General features: G+C 40.1%; 1 protein-coding gene across 8 annotated transcripts in view; it reads right to left on the bottom strand.

Annotated features, from left to right (window-relative positions):
* Window positions 1–25,260, bottom strand: part of shank3a (SH3 and multiple ankyrin repeat domains 3a) — a 222,227-nt gene that overhangs the window by 154,615 nt on the left and 42,352 nt on the right. For 6 of the 8 annotated variants that reach the window (XR_009925325.1, XR_009925326.1, XR_009925324.1 and 3 more), the window contains exon 2: window positions 10,494–10,925. The exons of 1 other annotated variant lie outside the window; for it this stretch is intronic. Coding sequence is in view for 4 of the 7 variants with exons in the window: in XM_062421366.1 (XP_062277350.1) it covers window positions 10,494–10,805 (312 nt within the window). In the remaining 3 variants the exon portion in view is untranslated. The remainder of the gene's footprint in view (window positions 1–10,493; window positions 10,926–25,260) is intronic. One more of the 8 variants, XM_062421367.1, reaches the window with a different exon arrangement.

The raw sequence follows: 25,260 nt of genomic DNA, 5'->3' as shown, positions 1-25,260 counted from the left end.
AACTTGCTTTTGGCTTTTTGCTGCAACAAAAGGAACAACATTTTAATTATTTCTTTCATTTAACATGGTAAAAAGGGATCACAATAAGACAGCAGGAATGAAAAACAAGACATTTTACCTTTTTAGTATACTCTTGAGCTACTGCTAAGAGATCATTTCACCACAGATATAACAGTAGAAGCTGATCTCCCCTGCTGTTAAAGAGAATGCAGCAGATAACTATGGTACTGCAGCTTATTGGAAGTGTGTGAATTGCCATGGGGTCTCATTTTCCCACTGGCAGAAAGGTAGAGGGTAGAGTATTGCCATATTGACTGCCAGAATTGTGTTCAAAGGCTCTTCGAAAAAGCTTGCCACTGTACATGCAATTTCAGCTCAACTGCATAGACAGACAGCAGAAGTCTCATAAAATACTACTCAATGAGATGATTTAATCTCTTGGTGGATGCCGCATCAGCCGTCCATTGCTTAAGAAAGGAAATCACATACACGCCATATTAAAATCTTGTGTCCTCTCCTTTCAAACTATAGATATAATATTACAATGGAGAGTGCTCTCCCTACACAAACAGAATAGATATGTAGACCAGTCCTGTAACAAAAGCTCAGTCTGATTGGACTAATATTAATGTATCTGTCAATTCCCAGGCTTCACCCAGACTAGACTCAGGAAGAAAGAGATGGAGGAAAACAAAGACCGAAAAGCAATGGAGAGGCGAGAATGAAAGAGAGGGAAAGGAAAATAATAGAAGCTTTAAAATAGAGTTAACCCAAAAGGTGAGCAGATCAATAAACCAATCATAGAGATAATGAGAACTGGCTATCCCCTAGTGAGCATTAATTGGTTTATTATTTAATTTATTACTATCCATACACACTGTCCTTATAACAAAATTAATTCTCTTGCTACAACACAATCAGCGTTTTGTTGTGTTTTTTCTTTTAATATAAGACATTTAATATCTGCATAAAATTAACAAACAAGCCTGTTCCAGTTTGCAAGTTAGGGTTTAATAAAGCAAGGGCTTTACAAATGGGTATCAAAGTCAGTATTGGGTCGTATTGAGGCTGGAACATCTGTGTTCTCACTGACTGATCTCAAAACACATTCTTGCTTTGCTCACTTTGCTCTCATGTGTGCAAGAAAACTATCTTGTTTTGTTCCTATTGGTTCTTTCTGCTTTATCTATCTTTGGGCAGGAACAGGTGGACAGATGGACTGGGTAGCTCAGAAGGAAGAGGGATGAATGGGGAGTGAGATGAGAATATGGGGACAGGGTGCTACACTGGGTCAAATCTCTCCCCATCTCTCCCTCTTGCTCTCTTGAGCAGGTTGCACTGTTTAGGGGAGATGGAGGTGGGAATATGCTAGCCACGTCCTCTGCCCCTTCTGCCAGTGTGAATGAAGCTAAAAATAGCAACACAGCGACGTGAGAGGTTTTCCAGAGAGATACCCACCAATCACTGATACAACATTGCATATGTCAATCTATGTGTGTGCGAGTGTATTTGGAGGAACTGTCAAACCACAGTATGGTGTAAGACTCAAGTTAGAAACAGGGAGAAAGATATGATGTATTGATGAAAAGATAAGCCAAAGAGAGAGATGACGCACAGCACATGTCAAAAAAGGCAAGTGATATGATGAAATGTATTAAATGTAATTAAGCAAAATGGTAGAAGAAAAGAGTAATAGAAAAATACACACCCATAAATGTATGAGTATGTATAAATGAGTTTGTATAAAGGTACATACATGCAGATTCATATCAGATTTTAGAGAACCAGAACAGTTTGATATAGGAAGCTGGAATGCTACAAGACAAAAAGCACTATGATTGGAAATACAGTAAACATATACAGTAACTTTAGATAGGTTGTTTATAGGCATACATAGTAAGTATGGATGGGAAGACTAGTATCAACTAACACATCAAACAAATAGTGACTCAATATTCAAGCATGAAATACAGCTGATGAAAATGATGAGAAGTAAGGAGATGTTACAGTTCCCAAAACCACCATACCTGGAAACAATTTGTCAGCCAACAAGATCAGAAATGCAAGGTATAACCAGATTCCTTCTTGGAAAACTTAAAAGTTTAACAATGAAGACCAAGTCCCAGCTACTGATAAAATACAGTGAAATGTGTAAATGGCCGGAGACTGCTAAACAAAGGCTCAGAGTGCTAGCCAGCCACAGTAAGGAGACATAACCGAGAAGCAAAGGCCAAAAAGACACATGCTCTGATCTCATAAGAAGCAATACCAGCTGCAGTGCAGTAATGCAGCAACAGCAGACCCACCAAGAGCTGAAACTGAGCAGCACTGGAAAAGCAGATGGGAGAAACAATCATCACACCACTGATGCTCAGTGGGTAACACATCTGAAAGCAAACAGTACAATCTCCCAAAGCAGGAACCAGTCAACCATCACAGAAGGAAAAAATATAACACCTGCCACCATGGGCATATATTTGAGTATGGACAGTCTATGATGAGTTATTTTTAAATATCAATTTTAGTCTCAGATTTATAGATAAGTATTCCATCAATAAAATAAAACAAAAACAAGTCAGGTTTTAGGCAAATCAGCAAATGCATATTCGGTAAAGTCAACATTTTCAGAGTCAGTCTCTCTATGTGTGTATGTGTGTGCGCACATTTGCCTATGAAAGAGAAAAGAGTGATAGAGAGCAAGTACACATACACAATTATTTTGGCCATCTCACAAAAAGTGTCCCTACCAAAGTTAAAACCAAACATACGCCCCTGCCTGCCACATGAAGATGAGCACAACTGGAGCCTGACTTAATCTTCACTACAAAGCACTGGATGGATGGCTGGTAAACTAATGAGGCTGTTATAAAAAAGTTATATCTGCCTGAAGACACTGCCACCACTGCAAGTGAGGTTTTGACTTTTCTAATGTATGTATTTTATCAGTCCACGACATTTTCTTAGCTGTGTTCAATCTAATTTTCTAAATACATTCATTCTCATCAAAGTTTAAACGCTATGTTATAAAAGACCCAACCGTAATTCAATAGAAATGTCTTCTTTAAACATCTCATAACCATGTGATTAATGACCCATACTATTAACTCAAACATTCTACAGTAACAATCCTGCACATGTTTTTAGCATTCCTATAACATTGGGTTTCTTTTATGAAATGTGTTATAAAAATAAAGTTGTATTATTATTACTATTATGGCAGGTTTTGGAGAAAAAGACAGCTACAAGAAACTGAGGGTTCCACAAGCCATCCAAATATCATCGTAAGTATGACATGTATTCAGCTGTTAGTTTAGTGGACAGAACAAGATTCAAAGCCATCATACAAGCTGTGTCTGTCATTAGATATTGAGTTGGTAAAGAGAGGACTTTAGTGTCATCCTAGATTACATAAAAAAACTAACCTAATATCTATGTCTGGTTTAGTTTTAGCTTAAAAATCACTTCTAAAACCAGCTCTGTCTCCAAATCAATGATGGTCTGTTTGTGTGTTGGAAGGAGAGAGCCTGCAAAACGTAAAGCTATAGCAATTGGCTCAGTGTTATTGTTGCAGCTTTGCTGCTCCTGAGGTATTTTTTGATGAGGATAAGGATTAAATTAAGTTTTAATTAAGTTTCTCCTTGCAAGCTTTCTCACACTCTCACTCTATGAAAGGCTTATTGGCTAGATGGTTATATAATAATCGTTTGAACATCAATAACATTAAAAACATATTTTCTATCACTCTTGGAAAGTTGTCATAATGCACATAGAATTTCATCCAAGCTACATCACACACAGACTGTATGCCAGCTAGAGAGAAAGGCTTAGTAATCATCAAGGGCAGTGTCCTGAATGAAATATGAAGCATCCACGAATATGTCAAGAAAATGGCTCCTGAAAATAAACAGCTAAGAAAAAAAAATCTCAAATCAGCAACACACAGGGAGAATGTTTGCAGATAGGGTAGCAGGGGTGCCTTGGAAATCCAATTCCCTACATGGGAACATGGGCAGACAGACGAGGTGGCAAATCCTACCAAGCAGACACTTAGCACCAGGTCAACACAAGCAAAGTTTAATCACAATAAGCAAACCCATGGTTGTTGACAGTGAAAACATGCCACTGACAGAGTTCAGTACATAGAAGTAGCAGGGACAACATTTACTGTATGCAACCAAGTATGTGAGACATTTGCATAGTAAGGGCTAGGCCCTACAAGCTTTTTATTTTGGTTTCTCCCAATGAAAAACACAAAAAAGGTAGCTGAGGAGGATAGATCCTGTTAGACATTCACCAGAAAAAACAAACAAATGGTCTCCAAACAATACACATACTGCACAGAACCCTGAAGCTCTGAGGTCTCTAGACATGCAGAGGACACATATTGGCCCAGGTGGGTATTTTTTCATTTTGTAAGGGCTTTTTCATTTTGTAGCATAACCTACATCACACTCTTATTCTTACTCTTATATGGATGAAAGCAGGTAGACAGTAGTGGGGCAGACTATTTATGTCAGTGTTTCCTCTCCTCTGTTGAGAAATGAATGGCACCCATTAGCAGTATTGGTAACTGTCTCTTTTTACTCCAATCATAGAAATAGAACTTTGGTGGAGATGGATATGATGAATGACAAATCATATGCATAATCCAAAATGTGAAAAAAGCACAATCTTTGCAAATAATCTACCCAAGTCGTACTAAACAAATGGTGGTATCGACTGCTGATGCAACTGTCCACCAACTGCCAAGACAAAGCACTTACTTAGTTTAAGTTGGACAGAAGAGAGGGCAACATTTTTATGTAATAATGGTCTTGGCTTATCACAAAGTTGCATGCCATTCCCATTATGAGATCCCAAAATGAATTTCAGATGCGCTCAATCACAGGACTACTTCAGTCAGGGTCAAAACTTTCCAAAGAAGTCCAACACCACTGTTTATTTGACTTCATCACCACCAAAAGCTAATAAATGCATTTAACATAGAGATGTGATGTTCGATACCTTCTTCAAATTGTAATCTGAAATCTCTAATAAGAAAACACCTTACTCATCAGACCAAAGATATACAAAAAAACACCAAAAAAACACCAACAACCATACAATATCAATACTTGAGACTAATTAGCTGTAAAAACACTTTTTGACGTAAGAAGCAATGCATTGAAAAGGGAGGCGTGAGGATAAAGGCATTTTAGACTTTGGCTTTACCCTACATGAGGCCTTGCTTCTCCCCTCTCCCATGCTGGAAAAAAAGTGGTGCCTGGTGGGATCTTTGCATGGGGCTTCATTCTCCTGATCCAGGCTTGAAACACAGCAGGAGAAGTGTAATCCTACTTCAGGCAGACTATTCTAGTGTAATCTCCTGCTCCCTCAGAGTACACACAAGTCACTTCTGACTGTTCCATAAAAGAGTCAAACTGTCAGAAACTGGCCGTCTGTCATCTGCTACTTTGTTTATCTGTCAGACTTTTAGGCTGTCTTCCTGTTTGTCTTTCCGACTTTCACTACACTACTGTATGTAACGCTGTATCTGGTTTTGCCTCTTTGTCCATGTACTCTGAAAGTTAAACTAGTGATCTAATGAGTGTCTTTACAGTGCATGAGCACATTAAGGAAAGTCCCTTTGCAATGGGATTAGGAGTTATGTGCATGTGTGCATGTTTGTGTGTGTTAGTGTGCATGCAAGTAGGGTTGGGTGATATACTGAATTCATTTGATTGACATTTTTATTTTTGTACAATGTGTAGAATTGCTAAATGCTGGAAATCAAGTTGCTGAAACATGCACAGAAAGATTACTTGTCATAAAGTACTATAGATGGTATAGGTAATAGCTGTATTGAGTCACAACAGTCCTGTAAACAGTGAGGTGAATGGTTCCAATATGTGTGCACCTGCTGCAGCAGGACTGGCATAACTCCAGGGTTTTGGCTATCCTGTAGTGAATTTAATGGTCACAAATGACTCTCCTCACAGGGTTTGTGTTTTTCATGCCTGGTTACGTGAGCTAACACACTTGGAGTCGACTGAACAGTGTGCGGTTACATTGTTCAGTTTGGCTGAATCCAAATATACTCTCTGGACTTGCAGACTGAGGCCTCACAGACTTTTGTCATATGTACATACCATGACATCATCATCACATGAAGTCTGTCTGTCTGGCTGTGAAGGCACAAAAGGCAATATACAGTATATGGGACTTAAGACCTTGAGTGTTTCCATGGAGATTAATTGAAATAACAGATGCTGTAACTTATTTCAAGTGTTTTTCTGAGTGGTTCTCAATGATTTTGATATTGATAAGTAATGCATTATATGTGCAGGGTCTGCTGCATTACACAGTAGCTTCAAAAATCTCATCAGAATGCTCAGTAAAATATTCCAGTTAAACTGCTAAATACTACAAATAATATATTCATATTAAATCTTAAACTGATCCTCATGTTGTAGATGGACAAAAAGCAACCTATATCTACTTAAACAGATTATAATAACAAATTCAAATGACTAAGCCTTTAGGATGAATGAATAATATTCATAATATCAAACAAAAATGAAGAAGGGCATTTTCATCAAAAGTAAATATGCTAATTACTTACAGCCTGTGGCCCCATTTTGGACACAGAACGCCAACAAAGGCTCTCCAGGCATCCCAGTCTTGGGCCAATTTCTCCAGCTGTCCCCATGTGTTGCCAGTTCTCTTTACATCTGCCTCCAGGTCACAGCGCCAGGTGTTTCTTGGTCTGCCTCTTTTCCTTTCCCCTTGTGGATTTCAAAAGAGGGCATGTTTTATGGTGCTGGATGTAGTCTTGTGAAAAGTGTAACCAATCCATGTCCATCCTTTTCAGAGGATTTGTTCCTCTGCAATCTGTTACTTGTTCACTGCCACAGTTCCTGGTTGCTGATAATATCTGGCAAACAAATTTGTAGGATTCATCTGAGGCAGGTGTTAGTATCTGGTATCTGGATTCTTTTCATGGTGGCAACATTTGTTCTTCAGGTCTCTGCTCCACACAGCAAAACAAGCTTCACAATGATATTAAAGATCTTGATCTTGGTGTTTATGGTCACATCTGAGGATCCCCATACATTGTTTTGCTGATGGAAAGCTATCCTTGCCTTACCAATCCAGGCTTTTACATCGGCACCAGTTTGTCAACAGTTCTGCCAAGGTTGAGGCTCTCCACTTCTTCTAGTGCTCACCTTCCAGCATGATGGGGGTAATATTGGATGTGTTAACCTTGAGGACCTTGCTCTTCCCATATATTGAGGTCAAGGCATGCTGAGTTCCCCACAGCCAAGTTGGTCTTCTCCTACATCTGTTGCTGGGTGACGGAAAGAAGGGCTTGGTTATTGGCAAAGTCAAGATCATCCAACTGTGTCCAGAGTGTCTACTGGATGCTGTTCCTCTTCTGAGCTATAGATGTCTTCATGACCCAGTCTATGACTGATAGACTGTCAGATCAGGAGTTCAGCTTAATGCATGTTTAATACGAGCTCGGTTCACGTCCACTTGCATCAAGACACTGACACGGATTGTCTACAGAATACCACTACTTATACCTTCGACACAGTTGCTCAAATATAGTACAATGCCCATCTTGGGTAGAATAGGATATTCTTGGTAAGGTCGTAAAAGTTATTCTGGTCATTCTTTGACATGTTTGTCAGACAGCCTCCAGACGTGATGGAGCCGCTGGAATGTAGTCAGCAGAAAATTCATACTAACAATGACCAACAAGAAACAACAAATGTGACAACAAGCATCCTTGTTTCACTCCTGTCCACACTTGGTAGGCTTTGGTGAGTTGCTGGCTATGAACCACCCTGCAGTTCATCCTTTCATAAGAGTTCCTGATAATCTTCTCCAGCACTCCATAGTGTCTCAGAAACTCCCTGTAGTTAGAACAGGAACTAAGGTAATCTTTCTTCGGGTGTTTGATAAGGTAGCCCTCCTTCCACTCTGATGGAACGGCAATTGATAGGCAGATCACTGTCAGCCTGTGAGATATCCACTGAGTTCTGTGGGACTAGTCTGTTCAAAAGTTCCTCAAAATGCTCTACACATCTGGATTGCTGTTCATATACTATGTGAACAGAAATATGGTATATGTTATAATCAATTTTCCTTCAAATTTTTAGATAAAAAAGAATAGTAATTATTATTATTTTCTTTTACATAGTCACATCCATATAGCTGCAGAGTCTGCACCCCAAGCCCACACACTGTAAATCCAGAGAAAGTCATCTTGAGGCCCATTTTGGACTTGATACATTGAGGATTTGGAGAGCCTTCAGCACTTTCAGACTTCTTGGGAACATGCCCACTAAGTCTGCAAGTCTGCAAATGTATTGAAGTCTGAGCATTTGGATTCGTCCTAAGCCCCTACCTGCCGGATAGCTGAGACTAGTTGGCTAGCTGTCTGCAGATATAAGGCAAACATTTTGTCAAGAAACACAAACAGCTGTAGCAGATGAATTAGTGAATGGACCTTTCTGTCTGTGCTGGAACTGATCATTAAACTAGATGCCCATGCTCTACTTAGTTGAAACATCTGTCAATCTCTGATAATCTTTTATGCATAACGATGCATGAGTCTTCCAGGTGGTGGCAGGTCTTTTATTATTCTTGCTTAACTGTCTTGCACATGATATCCTAAAAATATGTTTCAATCTTGCGGGAAAAAAATATCAATTTAAATAACGAATCAACTCTAAGTCTATATGATACATACTTGAATGTGTGTGTGTGTGTGTGTGTGTGTGTGTGTGTGTGTGTGTGTGTGTGTGTGTGTGTGTGTGTGTGTGTCTGTGCGTGTGCAAGTGTTTGATCTCAACAGAAAACGTTTTTGTTCACAGATGGCGATTCTGCAGCACCTTTGGGGAATTCTCTGCTTTCTTTTCAACTGCTCTCCTTTTATTTCCTGTCTTTATTTCTGGCATACAGTGCCAGAGCCTGCTAAAATACAATGGGTTATTTCAGCCAAGTAGCCAACAACAATGAGGTAATCAACAATAACAAACACAAAAACAGCCTCTCGGCTTTGCCATCAGTGTCTGGAGAAAGAATTAAAAGGACCCTCAAACTAAGCCACCTATAGAAAGCCGATGGAGCACCTGAGCACGAGAATGCAGTGATAGGCTGTAAAGGTTTAATCAGCATTTTGCTATACCATTACAGGTGTCTCCAGTGGAGATGTGGGAGCACAGCAGAGGTGAGTGGGGAACTGATGACACAGAGGCACATCAATAAAAAAGCTTAATGCTTTGTTCTTACATAGAAATTGTCACATGGTATCTCTCTGACATCCTTTATGTGTGCTACTGAGAGGAGACAGGGAGAGATGGACAGAGAGAGAATACACAGGGTTGGATACATGTTGAATTGATCCCACTTCATTTCATTCTACAGCCAATGAGGGGTAAAATGTTTCTTCATCTCTGCGTTTATGTGCAGTGCCAGGAAATCATCATCTATTCAAGATCATTTTAACACATCTTAATGTGAATAGTGTCATTAAAGTACTTCGTTAGAAAGATAAAGCTAAAATAAACACTGCCAAAATAATTAATAAAGAATCGTCGTTGTGCACTACAGGATAACAGTCGCTGAATCCATATGAATTACAATGAATTAGTGGAGCCGAAATGTTCATTAATATGAATTAATAATGAAATAAACTTATTTAGGGACTGGACATTTGCACCATTCCACCTTCTGCAGTAAAACAGATGCAGAAACAGAAACGATTCAGTATGCATTTCATGAAGAGAGAGACGTTGCATGCACACTGTATACTGAGAATTGGAAATAAAGGGAAGAATTGATCAATGTTACAGGCTAATGGATCTGCATTTTGTCAGTAGCTGCAATACTACACAGAAACAGTCTACATCTTCAGGGAAACTGCAGGGTAACGATTTTATTAAGAGGAATGTAGCATTAGATCTCTTAGTCTTTCTGGGCACAGAGAAAAAACAGGGAGGAGACAAGGGTTGAGGTAAAGTTTCACAGTTCAGGTATAACTATCTTGTATCTCTGCTTTATGTCCTCTTGAGGATTTACAATGCCTCTCATAGCCTTCTTTCTTTCCTGATGCCTTTTCTCTTTGGCTCCCCCTCTCCCCGCCCTCTACCACTCTCACCCTAAGTGGCCAGTTGTCAAAGTCAGCTGAGGTCCAGTTAATGAAGAGGTAGATTTATCAGCGAGACATCAATGGAGAAGGCGGGGGGAGTGGAACCCCAAGACGCCAGCAAGCAAATACAGCCACTAAGTGTGCATACCAAAAAAAAAGAAAGAGAGGGAAAAGAGAACAAAGGGGGAATGGGATGAAGGAAGGCTTGTAAAGAAAGTAAAAGAGATTATGTTTAAAAAGAAACAAAAAGCAGACAGAAGACAGGTAGAGAGGGCTCAGTCAGAGAGGAAGGGGGAGAGGCAGCTTCCCTCTCTTTTATCCTCTCTCCAGCAGTGGCTACAGAATGAGCTCTTACCGTCTGTTGTAGGTCTGGGATTCCAATGCGGATGACCACAGTGTTGCCTGTCGGTTCCTCCATGGGTGCTCTTGCACTGTGGCTCCGCTCTGCACCGGGGCGGAAAGCCAGAACACTGACAGGAACGGGAACACTGCTGTCCTCTTCCCGGGAGCTGCCGCTGTCAGTGCTGGCCCCCTGGCTGCCGTTTGCTGCGTGTGTGTAAGGGTGTGTGAGTTTGTGTGAGTGTGTGTGTGTGTGCTGCTGCTGCTGCTGGTCCTGCCGTGGAGGGCTGGGTGGCTCATGTTTGCCGGCTGCTGGACGCAGAGGCATGCTCCGTGTTAGGGGCTCGGTCTATGTCTCTCTCTCTCTCTCCACACACACACACACACACACACCGATGGCTCTCACTCACACTAAACGCACACACCTCTTGCAGCGCGCATCACTTCCCTGGGAGAAAAAAAGAGGCAGGGAGAGAGAAACAGGGAAGGAGGGTGGCAGACAGGGAATGGGCAAAGAGGAGGGGTAATAGGAGAGATGGAGGGTAAAAAAACAAAGAGAGGATAAGTACCAAGGGAACTTTAAACTAAAGCTGAGAAAAGATGCACACATGAAGCAACACTGAATGAATTACATTCATAGAATAGTGTAAAATTACTTAACTCCATTCTGTGATTTGCACAAATGATAATCCAAATGCAATTGGCATGAAATGAGGCACATTCAGTCTCTAAATAGCATAAAATAGATAAAACAAAAACAGAATACAAGAAGCAGAATGGCGGAGAAAGGGTTAATCAACATTGAATAAACTGAAGTGTGTTTGAACAATGTTAGCGGGCTGCTCAGTGACTTCATAAAGTATAAGTTATCATGCAAAATGAATGTAAAGCCCCTTCACCAGTATAAGCACAGATGGTGATAATGGGACACTGTAACTGTCACAGAAATAAAAATACTGTTACTGGCTATAGTGCACTAATACGGTGGTGACATCAGGACAGCCCGGGATGGGGGAGGGATTGTTTGGTCAGATCAATGTTGGGCAGGATTTGGCCTTCACTTTATCTATCTGTGGGGGTATCACTGATCAAATGGCTCCATGGCAAACACAGTGACACATAGACTGAACAAACTAACATAAATGTAGATGAGGTTTTCACGGGAGCTTTTCTTCAATGAAAGTTATTCTCGTAGGGGGTACTGTTTTTATTTTCTGTTTCATCATGCAGGCCCTGTGACGCCCTGAGAATGGGACTGTGAGTAGGAACCAAACAAATAATATCAATCTGAACTTGATGATGTGTTGTAAAACAGACATCCCGAAGTGATAACATGATGTTTTCTGCCATAAAGATGAGTTGTTTTGTGTTGATCAACTAATATGTTTAAGGTTTTGACCTATTCAGAAAATGCTGTCGTATTCAATTGAACTCTAAACTAAAGACAGCAGTGGAAATGCATATCAGAGGAGATCAGTACTGTCCATGACCCCTGTGTGGTGTGTATGACAAATACTTCAGGGCTTTCATGTTGCCGGTTAAACAGCCAGTTGAACAAGTGAGCTTCTCATGAAAGGAAAATGTGCCATGAAACATTTGTGGCAGGTCTGTAAATTATTAATTGTGATCTTAAGTCAGTGCTATGCTCCATTGTGTTCTCAGTGCCATCACTGTTCAAGCTGACCTGATAGCCCCCAAAACAGCGTTTTCTTATTGGGTGGAATTTAAAGTAAGTACTTCAGGTAGAATGCCAGTAATGAAAGCTCTCCAGCTGATGTTACAAAATAATAATAATAATAATAATAATAATAATAATAATAATAATAATAATAATGTGGGCCGTTGAGTAACTTGGCACAATTATGCAGATATACACTCACAGAGCAATTTATTAGGAACAACTATGAAATCTAATGACATCCAATACAGCAGCTCTGCCATAAATTCTGCTTTAACAAAGCTTATACATGTTTGTTGTTTACTGACATTGTCAGAAGGTGATAATGCTACATTATGTTCATTATTGAGGTTGTAGTAGGTGGCGATTGGGTACTGGAGTGCACTACCTTGAAAAGCGTTACTAATATTTTGTCTACCCCATTAACATACAAGAGGGAAGTAATATTACTTTACATATAATTTAATCATACTTTGTTTTACTGTTGTGACATCCTTTGTTGGGCATATAGCTGGACTGATTACCATGAAATAAAATATCTAAACCCACAGCAGTTGTGTGCTACAATATAGTTGATACCTGCTCACCAAAAGCCCGCTAACTGACTGACCGACTGTTTAGCAACAAAAAGGATTTCACTTCGACAGGGGTGACAGCTTAAACAATGGTAATAGGAAGTTATACATTTACTCGACAAGTGATAATCCCACTAACATTACAGTCCACATCATCTTCAGTCTGACTGGCTGTAGCATGTAACTTAGGTCTGTTGATAATAAGCTCAGTTACAAACTGGCAAGCTAACATTTTCCTTTCATGTGACCATGATTCCCAGTGTAGCTGATGAACCAATAAAAGTAATCTGAACGTGTCTAACAACATGTACATTTACAATAATTGATAGCATAATGACAAAAATAAACTGTGTTATCCTACTATGTAACTTAGCGTTACCTATGGTTCTGCTACTAATTCCAACATAAGTTTACTTTATAGCAGTGACCCTCCTGTTGAAGTAAATCCCAGCTGCGTAAACAGTAAAAAGAGACAAATAAAATTCCCACACCAAAGCTGCAGATGTACAATTATTATCATATTTGTATGATGCTGTATGTAAGCTAACATACAAGCATGATCTCCACTAAATCAGAAATATGTTTTATCGCATGCTGGCACTAGTGTAACATTGTGTATGTTTTTTAAAAAAGATTAATATATGCTAAAACATTGTTTCAGTGTTTAAAATTGGATTATAATGTTTTTTAATTATTTTTGTTGATGTTCCTTACCCCTCTGTCTTGGCTCCCTAGTGGCAATAAGAACCTGGAATACCTGTTCATAGATCCAGCTCTGTTAGCAGATCTACAAACGCAGGTGTAATACATTGTTTTTATTGCTTAGAAATCTTACTTTTAATGAGAAAAAAAAAACTTAATCTAGACTTAAAAGTTGCATACACATTTCATATTAATGAAATCTATTCCAATCTTTTAATCCAATAATCAGACATCCATATGGCCAGGAGAAAACACGAAAGCTGCTGATGTCAAGATCTGGAAATAACCACTGGCAGAAACTCTACCCCCTCCTTTCCTCTCTGTCCTATAAAGTTCCAGTGTGTTTCACTGGATTTCCTGTGATGATAGTTTTGGCCAAAAAAATCACCTCATTATATGAGAAAAGCCTCAGATTCCTGCATAGAGCTTCTCAGAGGAAATTGTTTAAAAACAAATCCTGCTGCTATTCTACATGCTCACCGACCTTGTGGAAAGACTTAAGTGACAGTAGAGTCTCAGAGCAGACACCAGTGTGCTAATTTGCAGGCACGTGTTTTAGCTTTTAGCTGAGGTAAACACATATTATTCAGAAAGCTACATTATACCACTCACAAAATAAGTCCCCTTTGCATGATTAAAACAAAATATAATGTGGATATAAAGTCTTACTGAAAATGGTGGGCTGTGAGTGATATTCACCCAGCAGAAGGTGAAATAGGTGTCCAGTATCTCTCTGCACTACAGAGACTCGCATGTGAGTGCTCCACCACCGCTGGACACTCTACAGTATGTAATCCCATTAGTGTTGGAGAAAGAGCATGGCAGGTAGTCCTAATACATTTAATGATTTAGCTGATCACTCTACATGTATGCAGCTTCAGTCTGCGAGGTCTTTAGGGCAAGGAAAATGGATAACTGTTACCCAGAGTTTGTTGTGTAGTCCAATATTCACATTTTATAGAGCAATTATCTGCCCTTACAGTTCCGGTCCAGTGGGACTCCAATGGGTCATGTACAATAAAACTGACACAATGTATTCCAGACATTACAACACATTTTTATACTAGTTTCAATTAAGATTTAAATATATTTTTTGTTTTTAAGTTTTGTACAAGCTTTAAGGTTGCAAATTCACCTTTGCAGAGGATTTAGCACCCAGAATGCAGCACTTAAATTATACAAAGTGACTCATATTTAGAATTACCTGAGTAAATGAATTGCATGATAAATAACAACAGATCACATAATTTAGAAGCAATAAATTCTGAGAATGTGGCAGAGGGACCTAAGATGGCTTGCCAATAAGCAATCGTGATTCCCCTAGATAGCTGGGGCAGGACCAGGGAGGGATTTCATCCTACTTGCATCATACAAGGATAAACTGTGTGGGCAACAGCGCTTGAAGAGATCTACATACAAAGAACAAGTTATCTGTTTGGACAAATGGCAAGAGAAAAAGATAAGGAGACACAAATAATAAGGGTTATTATGTAGTGCTCTTTTTACTAAACCTGATCAAACATTTTTTACCTTAATATTTCAAGCAGTCCTCTATATTAAATGACCAGTTACATCATTTGATCATGCACTCCAGAAAGACACATAGGAGAGTTTTCTAATATGGTGTCTCTATCTGCAGTAATCAGTAGGACAACATCATGTATCTGTGCTTTCCAAAACCATTACAAATCAGTGTTAAGAAACATGATGCTTTATGACGTGACAATGCTGTCTGGTTAGGGTTAGGCAAGTCCTGGTTTGACTTAAGATAATAATTTAGTTGGGGTTAGAGAAATATTTGCTGTGGGTTGAAGTTACTACTTCCTTAAGTTAGGCACCGTTTGTCATCATGGCTAGGTTATGGTGCAATTTTGGTTACAGTTTTTGAGGTTGGAAATATGATTACACAAGTGTCATATTTCCAACCTGTACAATTGTACAGGTTGGAAATATGACACTTGTGATTAGGAAAAGGAAATGAACTGTGGTCTCCTGTGGCAACGTGTACTGTTGGTTCACAGTCTCTAATAAGCCCACCTCCTCCGTATGAGGAAAATTGTCAACTTTTATATAAGTCACCTGAACTGCATCACTGTTCCAAGTCATAATCTACAGCTACTAGATGGCATCAGTCACTCAAGTTGACAGACAATACGACCTAGTGTGTCGTTTTTCTTAGGAGGACTGTCTTTAATATCCTGGTACAACATAGAAAGTTTCTACAATCTGTTCTGTCACATTGAAAATATATCAGACTGTCTAGACACACAATGTATGATGTCCAAAAGATTATCTAAAGCTAAAACAATTAGTAAAATAAACAGATTAGTTAACACATAGAAAACCTACAGTATCTGCAACAATCGCCAGCGATTAATTGATTAAGTCACGAATAAAACAAAAATACCAAACATATACTGATTCCAGCTTCTTTCACACAAGGATAAACACTTTTCTATTTTCTATCACTATTTTGTATGGGTTTAGATTGTTGGTCATACAAAAAAAAGCAATTTTAAATCATTACTTTCAAGCAGTGGGAGATTGTTATGGTTATTTTCCAAATGTTCTGACATTTTATGAAAATAAATATATTATTCATCTGTGAATAAAAAGATAATCTATATCTTTTCCACTAATGTAAATAATCATTACTTGCAATCTTACAATGTTATGCTTAGGACAGTCTTCTATATGAATAAAGGTTAAAGACCCACATTTATAAACATATATATGTATTTAATTTCATCCCTAAAATTGTATTATATTAGGATAAACCCCATGAGATCTTGTTTTCAAGTGCGTCCCAAACAAACACTCATAAAACTAATGGCAAACAAAACATCAACAAAAAAAAGAACAAACTAAGTAACAAAAAATAATAGTTAAAACCTTAGACTAGAATGATCAATAAAATATAAAGGGACAATGATTGCATTACTGAAAACACAGGCAATTTGTTTTAATATGAGAAAAAAATCTTTAAAAAAAAAGAAAGTCAAACAATACTTACATGTAACTTATTTCAATCAGAATGAGCTTGAAACATAAAAGCTTCTTTTACCAACTTCCTTAGATACAAAGACGACCATAAAGAGGATCCTTATTCTATACTACACTAAAATAGCGGCATAAATTGAATAAGAGCGCAGGTAATTACTTGGCAATAGTTGGGCTGCTTGATTAAATAGTTCCACTATTAATCAGGTCTAAAAACTTGTAAAAGTATACCTTGGAGTGAATAATAATTCAGTATTATGATTCATCATCTTTTCTTACAATTGTACAGTGAGTACAGTGACAAAATCCAGCTGCACCACTCACAATAATGTGATGATATGTTATAGCTGTTAAGAGACGTGGCAGGCAACAGAGCTACCTTAAAATGAGGCTACTAGTGTAACTACAGGTTAATACTGCAGTCTAGGTTCTCTGTCTCACCCCCATTGCTTGGGAACATTAAGAGAGTGGACTAGAATTATAAGGAGGCTAGCTCCCATGCCTTAGCTAACAACTAGTGCCTCCTCTCTCCTAAGCTCAGATCTTTTTCACCCCATCTCTTGTGCTACAGCCCAGAGAAAACAAAGTGAATAATTCATGACCATACAAAGCAGCGTGCGCATGGATCCTGTTCAATGTTTGCCTGAATCTGAAACATCCGCTAGGCTTTAAAAACCTTTGCCATAGAGCTCTACATGAGGACATTCACAAACACAGCTGAAGTGCGCTGCAGGCCATCAGCAAGCCCTACCTGCTTCTCTCTATGACAACCCATACATACACACACACAACAGGACACACAAGGGAAAAGGAAGCAGAGGCAGCGGAGGGGACGAAGATAAAGGTAAGCAGTCGGCTGAGGTAGCTTGAAGCAGGAAGGGTCGGAGAGGATGTGGCTGAGACAGTCAGTGGGCCAAGAAAAAAGTTGGGAGGGAGCGTGGAAGAAAAAGAGAGGCTGGCAGAGTGACGACAAGAAAAAAGGAAGGTGGGAGAGCCAGCGAGAGGGTGGAAGAAAGGGAGGGAGAGCCTTACATACAGTCAGCTCTGACAAACCAGCCACATAGCCTGTGGCCTGGAGTAAATGTGATAACTGTTCACAGACCCCATCAGAGTCTTCTTCACGCTCCTCTACACCTGGTAAAGCAAATGTCATGGCTACTCACAAACTGAAGTCACCCGGGGCCACATTTATTCATAAACACACACACACACACGCACACACACACGCGCACACACACGCACACACACACACACACACACACACACACACACACACACACACACACACACACACACACACACACACAACACATTCCTTATCTCTGTGTCCCTAAAAACATCCTATTATCTTGCTACCTTCCTGTCCCTCATAGTGAATTTGGTCATTCATTGGTGAGGCTAAGTAGCATCAAACAAAAAGAGAGACTGTGGATTTAGCTCTCTGCTGGTGTTCTTCACTATCTGTGTGTTAAGAGGGATTTTTCAGGCTGGCAGATATCATAGACTGATTTGTCTTTCAGTAAATTTGACCTCAGAACAGAGCAGACCACAAAGATAAAATATGATTCATATCAATTTTTAAGATATCAAGTCCATACAAGATTTAAGTTGGCATGAGAAGTGTGACACTGGGTTAGAATTGGATATTGAGATCCATTGAATTAAACTATAATAATTTCTATTGACTTTAAACTTTTCAGTTAAGAGTCTCCTCTCTTTCTCTCTAGTTGGACATGAATGAGCACTGCATTTCCTGCACAGTGAAGCAAACTTTAGTGTCAGGCTTGGAGGAGAGCTCTCCTCAATAATTACTGAGCGGGACAGATGTAGGGCTGTATACCTGGTGGATGGCTCGTTGGGAAATGGGAGGGTGTAGTTGAGGCATCAGAAGTCAAGTTGTCAAGATAGTAGAGTGTGCTCTCTTAGCTTTTATATAATGGCAGGTGTGATTTAACTAGATGGGTTCAATGCCTTTGGTATTACCTATGTGTGTTTGCAACTACTAAAACTCTTCTGATGAACATTAAGAAGACGATTGGTGAATCTGCTTCGGCCTCTCTACCGTCCCTCTATACCAGCAGACTGGTTGATGTTGATTGACAAGGAAAGGGAAAAGGCAACTTCATGCTTAACAGGAGTGGAATCTGCTGCAGAAGACAAAGATGTGCCCTGCATGCCAGTTCGTATGAAAAGAATCTCTGCTCTTTAATCCAGTGTGAAAATGTTCTGACACCCTAGAGCAGCAACTTATCTTCCATGTCCTTTAACACAGGCTTGGAAATCCACCAAAGGTTTGTTACCCTGACAGGATTGGCCTTTCTAAGGCTGCTGCAGAGGATAATAAGACAGGTCCCCCTCTATTTCAAGCTTCAGGATATTTGGAGAAGCCATGTATGTAGCATTTGTTGAGTTCAAGAACCTCATGGCATCATTACTTAATGTTTTTTTTTTTTTTTTTTTTTTGGCATTTAAGCCTTTTTTGGATAGTGGGTAGTGAAGACGCACACAGAGAGAGATGGGTATGTTTAGCAGATGTTTATGGTAATAATTTAATGTTTTTTCTCCCAAACAGGACAACATCTCATTTATGAATGTTTGAGGGCTGTACAACAATATACAGTTTATCCAATGGGAGAACATGGTCTCACTGTATGTAAATGTATATTGTTCTGTGAAAGCTTATAGAACTGTAAATATTGCTGTTTGAATGTGTGTGCGCACAGTGAGATGCTTCATTACAGTAGCCAATTCATAGTCAAAGTGTCACCAGACACACACACACACACACACACACACACACACACACACACACACACACACACACACACACACACACACACACAATCTCCCTCTCTCTGACGTACACACACATACACAGCCAGTTCGCATGGATTAGCGCCTCATTGTAAACAAAACAGTGCCTGACCCATCCATAGCCTCGGGGCCACATGCAGAGGCCCCATATGGAAAATTAGCCATGCGCTCAAAGATTGTGGAATCAATACTCTACAGTAGCTGCACCACATCCCTAAGCCACTGTCTCTATCCATTTCGCATGGGCTGACACAGCAAGCAGATGTGCCCCTTCTTTCTTCCTCTCTCTCTCACACACACACACAGCTCACATACATAAATACTATAGTAATATTCCTAGGCGCACAGCAGGGTAATCATAATGTTATGGCATTTATGAGTTATAATATCAATATGTGTTTTGATTTGGCTAGGCAGGGGAGAAATCCTGCTTGGCAAGCACCTACAGTATGGCTTTTCAATCTGTCACCTCTGCAGACAGAACTGGAAATGTGACAAACTGACAGAGAGAAACATTTTAATGCAATGGAAAACCTATTGTATCTATGTTTTTTGCCTATACTGCAAAGAGTACATTTGAGGACACACCTATTTCTACGCTCTGTCAGAAGAGACTTCACACTGAGTCTGGGCAATGTATCAATGGAGCTGATGTGACATTTTATAAATACAGCCCCATAAATATGCAGAATCAAACAATGACATGCAAAGAAACTAAGCAGAAAAAAAAACAACAGTGAGGTTCTGAGGTGAGACGGTTTAAACAATGCACTGGACATCCTCAATGAGTTGACAAAAAGCAATCATAAAAGGGATATCAGGTATATTTGCAGTGATCAAGAAGAAAACAGAAAGAACACTGTCTAAGGGATAGAAATCACTGAATAGCCAAGCCCATAACCACACAGCTTCCACACTGATTTTTATCTTCCTGTTCCTCTTGTTTTCAAACAATTCTTGCTTTCATTAACTTTCTTTCTGTACATGAATTCTCTTTCTGTGACCACAGAAAGTGGATGTGCAGTATGTGTTGATCTCTGTGTTTCCAGTGTTGCTGCTGGAATGGCTCTTTGATGCAGCTTGCCTATTAATAATCAATGGGTTTCCCCAGTGAGAATTTCATAAAGCCTGCCAGCCAATTAAGACCTGTTTCATACCATACCGTGTTCTCCCCAGTTTGCCACCACTCTTAAAAGGCAAACTGGGGATGCTGGAGAGGTCGACAATGTCACTGTGCTGCACTCAACTTAATGCTATCAGATATACTGTATCCTACACTGGGAAATCAGGGATTGTGCTTTTCAGTGCAAAATACTGTCATGTTGTTTTTTTTCCCCCATTTGGACTTGCACAAAAGATTGCAAAAATGTTCTGTGGTCAATTCTGAATCATTAAGTCAAATATAAAGTTGATTGGCTGTAATGAGAGAAGTGTGTATGTACTGTATATACTCAGGGCTTACACATGCATAGTTCTGCAACCCAGCAGTAAACTAATTGGGTGAATATATAAACATTTATTGACTGGTATTCAGTCAATATTTAGAGTAAACACTAACTTACATAAACTACTGGAATTGGACAAACCAGAGCTTTTGAACAGTTTACAGCTGTCCCTTCAATCTATTACAAGGCAGTAGTAGTATTAGTAAAACTAATATTCAGTGAAAATACTGTAGTTTAGAGATATAAAGTGCAGAGATATCAAATGTTGAGAGAAAGTGATAAAAAAGTATTTGTAGGGCTGCGGAATCGCCAATATTTAGACATCATTACCTTATGCAATCAAACATCTCAAATGGCCAATGACATTAAGACGTTTGCTCCCTTGTTAGAAACTGTCACACAGCAGGCTCCTGCTAGGCGAACTGCCAACAAACCTCCTCTGCCGTGAGTCATAATGTAGTACCTCCACACACACACACACACACACACACACACACACACACACACACACACACACACACACACACACACACACACAGCAAGCTATGTTGTAGTAGGTGCCTCCCATAGCTACCAAAAACAAAACACCTGCTAAGACATCATTAATAAAAGTGTGGCCAAAAGTGCAATCCAAGAAATATTAATTAATTTCAACACAATTCATAATTTTCATATAGTTTATTTTATCCTTGGAGTGATAGCTTACAGTGAGGATGATTTTACACTCTGATTCCCTCACTGCTGCTCAAAACAACAACAACAACAACAACAACAACAACAACAACAACAACTGTGTGATGATTATTGGAAATAAAAATGAAAGATTGTCTTTTATTAGAAAATGGCTATGAATGCAACATTTCATTCAGATAGACCTCATCAGTAATTAACTACTTTTCCACTCTTTGCTTTGGTAGCAGACACAGTTTGGCATTACTTTTTAACTTTTTTTATGTGCATGACATAAACAGCAAAAAATGCTCACTCTATGTGCCATATAAACATAGCACAAAAAGTAAGGAAATTTGTGTTTGGTAGAGTATTTATTTGTTGTAACAATGCTTCTTGGCAATACATCTTATACCGTTGGAAAGCCTGTTCCCTTTTAAATGGTGCAACATTTGTAAGGAACATGCATTTGTGGGATGAGCAGCAGAGCTGAGTAAGTGGGTTGCGCCCATGAAAAATTTGGCAAATCTTCTCTGCCAATGCCAAACAGCTTATTTTGCTGTTGCTATTGACTCTTGTTTTGAGCTTCTGGTACCCCCAGGTGCTGTCAATCAGGTACCAATCAGGCACCTGTGAGCAGGTCAGTTGGTGTCTGCTCCAAGAATCAGCATGCCATGTTTGACTGATCTGGATAGAGCCCGTGCAATAAGGCAACTTCAAGCTGGTCTTCCGCAAAACTAAGTTGCAGCATTATTTGGAGTGAGCCCTAGTACCATCTCCAAACTGAAGGCCAAGTTCAGAGAAATGTCAGAGACAGGCCACGAAGTGGGCATCCCAAGAAGACGACAGCCCAAAAAACAAGGCTTGTCATCATTTGAGGCAATCTTAATGCAGAGATATCGAGATGAGATTCTGCAACCAGTGGTAATCCCATATCTCCACAGTCTAGGACCGAACTCTGTCCTCCAAGATGACAACGCTCGCCCCCACAGAGCAGGGTTTATCAGAGACTACCTCCAGAATTTGGGAGTGGAGAGGATGGAATGGCCTGCCAGCAGTCCTGACCTCAACCCCATTTAACACTTGTGGGATCAGCTTGGGCGTGCTGTTCGTGCCAGAGTGACCAACACAACCACGTTAGCTGACTTGTGACAAATCCAAGTTGAAGAATGGGATGCCATCCCACAACAGTGTGTGACCAGTCAGGTGACCAGCATGAGGAGGAGATGCCAGGCTGTTGTGGCTGTGTATGGTTCTTCCACACACTACTGAGGCTCCTGTTTGTTAAATGAATAAATTGTTAAATTGCCAATATGTCTTGTTTCTTCAGACTTCTTCACACAGTGTGGGCTCACTCCAAATAATGCTGCAACTTGGTTTTGTGAAACACCAGCTTGAAGATGTGTTAGAGAAGGGAGCAACTGCAAGCCAGTACATTTCATCAAAGCACTTTCTCTCAAAGCCTCCATAGACACCCTGTCAGATAATGTAGCTGCAGATTCAACAGGAGGACTGTGGAATATCCTAACGTATCCCTGAGGTGATCCAGTGGTCACAGAGGGGATATATAATTATATATTTAAAAACATAAGACGTCATAGCAACTCAGCAATCCCTTACATCTGAAAAGAATTGAAAAACCTCAACAAAGTCTTCCACATTTTGAAATATCAAACTATGCTTTGTAGTTACACAACCAGTTAATTATTCAATGCACAATGAGAGCATACATATTGGTGACATAATAATAATAATAATAATGCATTTTATTTAAAGGCGCCTTTCAAAGCACTCAAGGACACCTTACAAGGCACAAAAACATGACAACAGTACATCAAACAATAAAAAATCAGGTACATTTTAGTGCAAAGATAAAGAAATAAATATGAATGTGACTATAAAGTGCATCAGTGCAACAAATAAGCAAGAACATGATTGCATAGTTAGTGTGAGACAGAGTATGCCACTCTGAATAGGTGCGTTTTCAGGCGGGATTTAAAGGTGGAAACAGAGTCCGAAGTGCAAATGTCTGGTGGGAGAGAGTTCCAAAGGCGGGGGGCAGATCGGCTAAAAGCTCTTGACCCCATGGTAGTTAAGTTGGCAGATGGGGCAAAGAGCTGGTTGGCGGAGGAGGATCCGAGAGTTCGGGAGGGTGTGTAGATGTGAATACGTTCAGAGAGATATGATGGTGCCAGGTTGTGAAGGATCTTGTAAGTGAGGAGTAGAATCTTAAAGTCAATGCGGGATTTGATAGGGAGCCAATGAAGTTGCTGCAGGGCAGGAGTGATGTGTTCAATAGAGGGGGTTCTGGTAATGATACGGGCGGCTGCGTTCTGTACCAGCTGGAGTTTGTGAAGAGATTTCCGCAGAAGACCAAAGAGGAGAGAGTTACAGTAGTCCAGACGGGATGTGATCAGGGTGTTTACCAGGATAGCGGTGCAGGTTGGTGAAAGTGAGCGACGGAGACGGTTGATGTTCCGTTGATGGAAGTATGCAGTCCGAGTAACGTTATTGATGTGGGCTTCGAAAGATAATGTGCTGTCCAGGATAACACCCAGGCTCTTTACCTTGTCGATGGACATAGAGAAAGTGTTGAGTGTTGCTAGGGTAGATCTGGTACCAATGAGGAGGACCTCAGTTTTTTCGCCGTTGAGTTTAAGAAAGTTGAGTGAGAGCCATGATTTAATTTCCAGTAAGCAATCCGATAGGGCGATGGGTGGCAGAGTGGAAGATGGCTTAGTGGAAAGATAGAGTTGGGTATCATCAGCGTAACAGTGGAATTGAATGTCAAGTTTCCTGAGAATATGACAAAGAGGCAGAAGATAAATAATGAACAGGAGGGGGCCAAGGACAGAGCCCTGGGGAACACCACTAAAGACTGGGGAGGAGCCGGTTCTCAGGTTCTTAAGTTGAACAAACTGTGTGCGGCCAGAGAGATATGATCGGAACCAGGCCAGAGGGATGTCAGTGATTCCAATGGAGGATAACCTTTCCAGGAGGATTTCATGGGAGACAGTGTCAAAAGCTGCGCTCAGGTCGAGGAGAACCAGAATGGAGAGAAATCCAGAGTCAGATGCCATCAGGAGGTCATTGGTGATTTTCACTAGTGCTGTCTCGGTGCTGTGAAGGGGACGGAAGCCAGACTGAAATTGTTCATAGAGATTATTGTCGGATAGGTGGGTGTGGAGCTGGGCTGCAACAGTTCCTTCTAGAATTTTGGAGAGAAATGGCAGGTTTGAGATGGGTTGGAAGTTGTTCAAATCATTCGGATCAGCGCCAGGTTTCTTGAGTGTTATTGCAGCAGTCTTTAGTGATGCTGGGACAACACCAGAAGTCAGTGAGGAATGTATGATGTCGGTTATTAACGCGGACAGGGCAGGTAGGCAGATTTTTACCAGGTGGGTAGGTAGGGGGTCTAACTGGCAGGTAGATGGCTTGGATTTATGAATGAGACCAGTTATTTCAGAGACAGTTGGCAGTATGAAGCTGGCGAGCGGAGAGCTGAAGGACGATGTAGGCAAAGAGTGCGGAGAGGATGCAGAGTTATTTGAAGCAGTCAGTGTCTGGTGGATATTTTCAATTTTGGCATTGAAGAAGGTCATGAAGGCATCACTCTGTGCGACTGTGAGTAAGTGAGATGGCAGAGCATCAGGAGGTTTCAGAATATTATTGAGAGTTGAAAATAAGGCTCTAGTGTTCCAATCAGCTGTCCTGATTAAGGTTGAGTAGTATGTGGTCTTGGCTGAAGAAAGAGCATCCTTGTATTGAAGTATGTGATTATAATACATTTCTTTGTGAACTGCAAGGCCGGTTTTTGCATAGAGGCGCTCCAATCGACGGCCTTTGGTTTTGAGCTGGTGTAGTGCTGGTGTGAACCAAGGAGACACTATTGACCAATTT

Source organism: Scomber scombrus, chromosome 6, assembly GCF_963691925.1.
Source record: "Scomber scombrus chromosome 6, fScoSco1.1, whole genome shotgun sequence".
NCBI lineage: Eukaryota > Metazoa > Chordata > Actinopteri > Scombriformes > Scombridae > Scomber > Scomber scombrus.
Note: the sequence above shows the minus strand (reverse complement) of the source record. Positions and strands in the feature narration are given on the sequence as shown.